Genomic DNA, 5,985 nt, shown 5'->3' with positions numbered 1-5,985 from the left:
GTGCTGCAATATAAATCAAAGATAATTATTTTACTTACGCCGTAAATAAGGAAGGGCTTTTATAAGGTTGAATTCCTGGAAAAGGTCCTCCAATTTTTGGTCGTCTTCATTGTCACCCATTAAACACATCGCACAGTTCGACGCCGCTTATTTCGATAACTTCGCTCTCATTTTTTGCTACGTCTTCCTCGTCAACAACAGCAAAACCGAGATTGATTTTAGGTCGGAATACTTAAATCGACATCGCTTCCGTCATGAAACGGAGAACAAAAAGGTGAGAAGACATATAACTAAAACCGAGAAAAACCGATCACAGTGCCGAACTTAAGTGCTGGCACACTTAGTATCTTGAACTTTAAGTGCGCTATATTTAAAATTTTAATAAAATGTAACAAAATTATTTTGGATAATGGGAATATTTAACAATCAAATTAATTTTGTTTCATTGAACTATCTCTTAAAACTAAATTTTAAAAATTAAAAAACCAAAGTATGAGCACATATAAGTTAGCAACAGCAATATTTCCGCATATTTTTCTCCGAAAATATTGCATCATTGTCAAGCACAAAGTTGCAGCCCAAGTTCAATAACATAAACACGAGCATCCGGTCAGCCGCAACTAAGTACGGAATACGAATTCTGCAGACCCTGCAGATTCTGCAACCAAGCAATTTTGTCAACGCTACCAACGCCGCTGCAGCGCCGCTGCCGCCGAAGCCAACGTCGCTGCCCCAACCCACAGCTTTAAATAGGGATCGCTATATAGAGTAGGGCAGTTCCGATTTGTATCTCGAATAAATAAGACATCTTAATCCAATTTTTGAAGTTTTAATTATTTGGAAATTAACTTATAGCTGCACAAAAGTTTTTGCACATTTGTGTTTTTAATAACTATTTCGTTAAAGCAACCGATTTGGTTGCTTTTTTTGTCAAATCCGCATTTTACCTATATTTTAAGTGGTATCATAAAATCGATTTAATACCTTAACTTACATTAAAAATGGTATTATATAAAAATAAATACCTTTATCTCTGCGAAAAATAATAATGTATTTTCAGAATCAGGTTCAGTTGTATCCTAACATTTTTGAATGGGTGCCCTGAAGACGTTTTAATCGTTGGGAGCCTTTTATGGCGTTCTAAAGGGCTTTAACCATGCAAAAATGCATGGCTTATAGGTCCGCACAAAGCTTTGAGTGGCCAGGGAGGCGAAAGGATCACATAACAGGATAGTGACAGATCTACTCAGATCTACTCAGCACTGATCTAAGTTTAGGGTAGGGAGGTCTTTGGCAAGGATATTTACCCAGAAGCCTTCCGATAGGCCATGTCAAGTGCTAAGTACAAGTTTTTTGCAATTAGAAAAAAAACAATTTATTTGTTTGTATAACTTACCGAACCTTTAGCCACTTGACATTATTATTATGTCTTATGAGTAGATAAAAAGGACCCACAAGCCGTTTGGGATACTTAGATACCGTTTTTCGACCCATAAATGGTTATATTCTTGACCTTTATAATCAATTGGTTTGTCCTAGTTGCAAAAAACTTGTACTTAGCACGTGAAGGAAGGCTACTGGGTAAATATCCTTGCCAAAGACCTTTTTACCCAAAACTTAGATCAGTGCTGAGTAGATCTGAGGGCTGTCATTATCCCATTATGGGATCCTTTCGCCTCATGGCCACTCAAAGCTTTGTATCGTCCTATGAGCCATGCATTTTTGCATGGTTAGAGTCCCTAGAACCCCATAAAAGGCTCCCAACAACAAAAACAGGTTCATGGGCTCCCATTCACAAATATTAGTATACAACTGACCCTGATCTTGAAAAAAATTATTATTTTTCGCAGAGATAAGGGTATTTATTTTTTTATTTTTATATATAACCATTTTTAATGTAATTTAAGGTACTAAATCGATTTTATGATACTAATTTAGCATTACACCACTTAAGATATAGAGAGTGGCGTTCAACTCGAATCCTACCGATTCTCAAGTCACCACTCGGTATGCTAGTCGTAGAGGTCGTGCACTTCTAGCGATGCTCTGCGCTATGCTCGTCGGACTGGCGTGGGTTCTTTCTACTTCCACTATACCACAACATAAAACAAGAAAATAAGTGCACTATCTGAAACTATTAAGATGTACCTAAATTGTAATCGGCTGTACCCACTGCTTAGTTACGCCAACAGGAACAGATCTCCAATCGATCAAGGGTTAGGGAGACTTGGACGTTGTTTGCCCCCTATTCTTTACCCACCCTTCCATGGTAACCTTGACATCTACTAGATTACCCCTTATTTGACATCAGATCATATTCTAATAGCCCTCAAACATCATGTAGCTCCGGTGACGATCCATTTAAAAAAAAAATAAAATTTACACGATCATTTCTTGGCGTTATACAAAGAATTCATAGTTTCCATTTCTTTCATAAGTTTACGCGCGGTACGATCTAATAAACCCTTCAAAGGTCGTTTTAGATAATCTAAGCACAGGCTGGTGCCGTTTACTTATTGGCTATACTCCAAGATTTATATCCCTCATAAATTATATACATATATATATATATGGCAAATCATTGCAAATTCAAAAGCGGTACGTAATTCAAGTTAACTAGGTAAATTCTTATTTACATATTTACGCCAGAGGTGATAGCTATCGCGGGATTCGCATCGACAATAATTAAGGCTCAAACATTTTCATACAACATTCATTAAGGGTTTACTCACGATCGGTACTTTATAGGAAAATCCATCGAAGCGTTCGTTGGGTCCAATGAAGCTCTCGTTGATTCCTTGAGGGTGGATTAGAACATGATGTATATGTATATGTGTGATGTTTACAACATTAACTTTGATGCACTTCCCGTTTACATAAGAAGCTTTTACCTAATGGACGTATTTAAAACTATCGTTAGAAATGTCGTACAAGTACACTTATGCAAAAACTACTCAAATACAGCGAATAGAAAAAGGAAAACTAAGAACTACGCAAGGTTACCGCCGCTGAGCATACAGCAGCCGAATCGCATCTGGCAACGCCGTGCGGCCGATGTCTCCTGTTACTTAGGCCTCATGCTCTAGTCTCTGATGTGTAGGTCTTGGGTAGGTCTGCGTTGCTTAATTGCTCATGAAGGCGCCTTCGCTGCCGGTACGTAAGCCGAGATGCGGGCGCTGGATGGGTGATCCGACTTCCATGGTCAAGTCGAAGAAAATTCCCTTCTGACTGTTTATGAATACGCTCGCAGAAAATTGACGGCAACCGACCAGGGTCCTAAAAGCCACCCCCCGCTCTGCAATCGTTCGACGATATCAGCGCCAGCATACACTGAGTGGCAGGGACTTAGCGCCTGTTAAGAGATCGATTGCGGGGGGGTGGGTTCTGAAACAAAACCACTTCCGATATTATATGACCGGTCCTCGAGAAAAATTTTGACTGATATTCACCTCAGACTATGGTTTTGCACTATTCACTTTAGCTATTACTGTACAGGTTGCACCTTGTCGCACTTCTGTACCGTTGTCGGTCAGTTTTCACGTGGACTTGTTTCGAATTATATCTTGACTGTGGGTTTTGGCGCACGTCTGCTAACCTTAGCGGGAGAAACTCAAGTGCTCGAGCTGTGCACAGAAGTTGGCCTACGTGGCTGACTACGCTTCCAGGAATCTAAGTAGGGAGCGCAAAGACGGAAATTAACGGCGTTATGGCGTGATATTTTCCGTCGTCTCGTCGCTCACACTGATTTTCGCCAGATGTTCAGTCGCCGCGGCGCAGATCGTGCGAGCGAGATGGCAGACGTACAGTGCAGAGGGGTGGTCCAGCAAATTCGGGAATTATGCCGCTATTTACGTTGTTATACATGCGAGCGATGAACGACTTACAGCCAAAACTTTAACCCTTATGCGTGCGTGCATTGTACCCTACACCCTTTAGCTGAGTAACGGGTATCTGATAGTCGAGGTACTCGACTATAGCGTTCTTCCTTGTTTAATTTTAAAAATTTAGTTTTAAGAGATAATTCAATGAAGCAAGACTGATTTGATTGTTAAGTATTCCCATTATCCAAAATAATTTTGTTGAAGTTTATAACACATTTATAAAGGTAGAAAAGCGCACTTAAAGTTCAAGATACCAAGTGTGCCAACACTTAATTTCGGCACTATGTTTTTCCGTTCTCATTTTTTCACACACTCGTTTCTGCAAGTACAGTCATACATGGCTGCCGCTATAATTGCATTAAATATTACATGTAATAGTAACCTATAGTCAAATTTTACTTTTCTTTATGACAGAAAACTTTATATTCTAATAGAATAAAATCACTTTTTAGCGATAGAGGTATTTTTTAGTAGATCAAACTAAATTTCGAATACAGCAAAATTCACTTTCGTTCATCTGCTTGAGTGGCGGCTAGCACCAAACTGATTAAAACTTATGATAGAACAAAAGAAAGAAGTTCCGAATATATAATTCGAACGGAAAATAGTGCAAGAAAAATAATTGATAGGAAGAGGTTTAGCCTATATACCATTTTTCAAAAAAAAAATTATTGCAAGTGAGAAGCCATATATGGCAGTGTATGCGGTAGAAAGTTAAGGGCGAAAAAGTTCCCGCCGTGGATTGCTAGAGAATCTTTAAAATTAACAAATTTAATTAATTATAATTAAATTATTTAAGTTTCCAGTAAAATACCCAATTTATTTTTAAACAATATTTTGAGTGATTTAGGTGCGCTCATGTCTCGTAAAACAAGGTTATCTGTATTTTAGATGGTTGCTTAGGCCGACAGGCGACCTTCAAGTAGTTTTGTAGCTTCGTCAAAAAATGTATAGTGCGCTACAGTCTGTCAGTCTTTTTTAATAGCACTGATTGGAATAGCTTTTATTTGCTTTTAAGCACACACAATTCTTCTAAAAACCGGTTTCTATGCTAATAATTACTAGTTTGGCCAGAATTGCACAAAGGTGGCCATTGTCATAACGTTCAACGCGCGACAGGTTTTAATCGCTTCCGCAAAAATTTAACATATTCTTTTTTTAAGGTGGTTGAATCGGTAATCTGTAAAGTTAGTGCAGTTTACTGGATACGGATTATGGCTAAGATTAATATATTTAAATTGAACTGCTGTGTAGTACAAGTTTCCTTGGACCTATACTTAGGCTTGAGAAAGGATAGCGGGCAAGTAATGGCTGGGAGAATGGATAGTGGTATAGAAATAGCCAGTCGTTGCGGTCGTCATAGTGGTGACTTCAGGTAACAACGTAGTGTTGTCGATTGGGATCACTGAAGTCATGCTTGTATGGACTGGATGCTCGGGACTTATTGTTGGACTCGGCGTTTTATCAGCACCTTCTGTGGTTTTCGTATAGACGAGTTGAGTAGTGCTAATATCATCTGCAGTAAAGTCTGTGTTTACCTCCGTAGTGTAATGTGTCAAAGGCTTTTCAGTCGTGGTTGTGGAGCTAAAAAGAGTGACTGACTTATTCAAGCCGATACGAAAGCCCCCGGCGGAATATTTGGCCTGCATTACGCTGTTAAGCAGCTGAATTTTGGAAGAGATGAGGCTAGAGATTAACTGAGTGTTGAAGGGCGATAGCCCCACTGTGTTTTGGTAACTTCCACTGGAATAGCCTAAAGTCAAACAAATCGGATTATTTTGGTATTTTACGTGTAACTAACAAAAGATTTACCAACGCTGGGTGCGAAAACCTTGAAAAGAATAGGTTTTGCTTCTGCCATAGTGGCCGCTGTGTATGCCATCAGGGCCAAAATTGAAATAGTTCTGAGCATGGTCTTGGCTTCTACGTTATGACTGTTGCCGATAATCAACGCTCACTTTTATACAGTTCATTGGAAGACGCCTCAGATATTTTTGTTGTTTCTTGATGGTTGCTAATCGAGCTTAGGGAGGCAAGCACTTCGTTTCGATGCTTGATTTTGTAGTGGTTAGCATACATACAAACATCGTAAAGGTATCCCTGA

At 39.1% G+C, this 5,985-nt stretch overlaps 1 protein-coding gene across 2 annotated transcripts; it reads right to left on the bottom strand.

Moving 5' to 3' along the window:
- Window positions 1-4,853: 4,853 nt before the first annotated feature.
- Window positions 4,854-5,852, bottom strand: LOC108014855 (uncharacterized). Of its 2 annotated transcripts, XM_017081070.4 has the most exons (3): window positions 5,694-5,852; window positions 5,420-5,634; window positions 5,216-5,355 (listed from the first exon to the last, which is right to left on the bottom strand). In XM_017081070.4, the coding sequence occupies exons 1-3, from the start codon at window positions 5,791-5,793 to the stop codon at window positions 5,323-5,325; spliced, it is 348 nt and encodes a 115-aa protein (XP_016936559.2). In that variant the 5' UTR covers window positions 5,794-5,852; the 3' UTR covers window positions 5,216-5,322. The 2 variants fall into 2 exon arrangements, with proteins under 2 accessions (XP_070851977.1, XP_016936559.2); XM_070995876.1 differs by having other exon boundaries at window positions 4,854-5,634.
- Window positions 5,853-5,985: the final 133 nt, after the last annotated feature.

The sequence above is a fragment of the Drosophila suzukii genome, chromosome 3 (genome assembly GCF_043229965.1).
Source record: "Drosophila suzukii chromosome 3, CBGP_Dsuzu_IsoJpt1.0, whole genome shotgun sequence".
In the NCBI taxonomy this organism is placed as follows: Eukaryota; Metazoa; Arthropoda; class Insecta; order Diptera; family Drosophilidae; genus Drosophila; species Drosophila suzukii.
Note: the sequence above shows the minus strand (reverse complement) of the source record. Positions and strands in the feature narration are given on the sequence as shown.

What these genes read in the sequence shown, in the direction of transcription:
- LOC108014855 (XM_070995876.1), bottom strand. Translation starts at nt 5,793, where the DNA reads ATGCTCAGAACTATTTCAATTTTGGCCCTGATGGCATACACAGCGGCC. An exon ending in GGTTTTCGCACCCAGCGTTG is followed by an intron (nt 5,635 to 5,693) that starts GTAAATCTTTTG and finishes GTTTGACTTTAG; the next exon opens with GCTATTCCAGTGGAAGTTAC.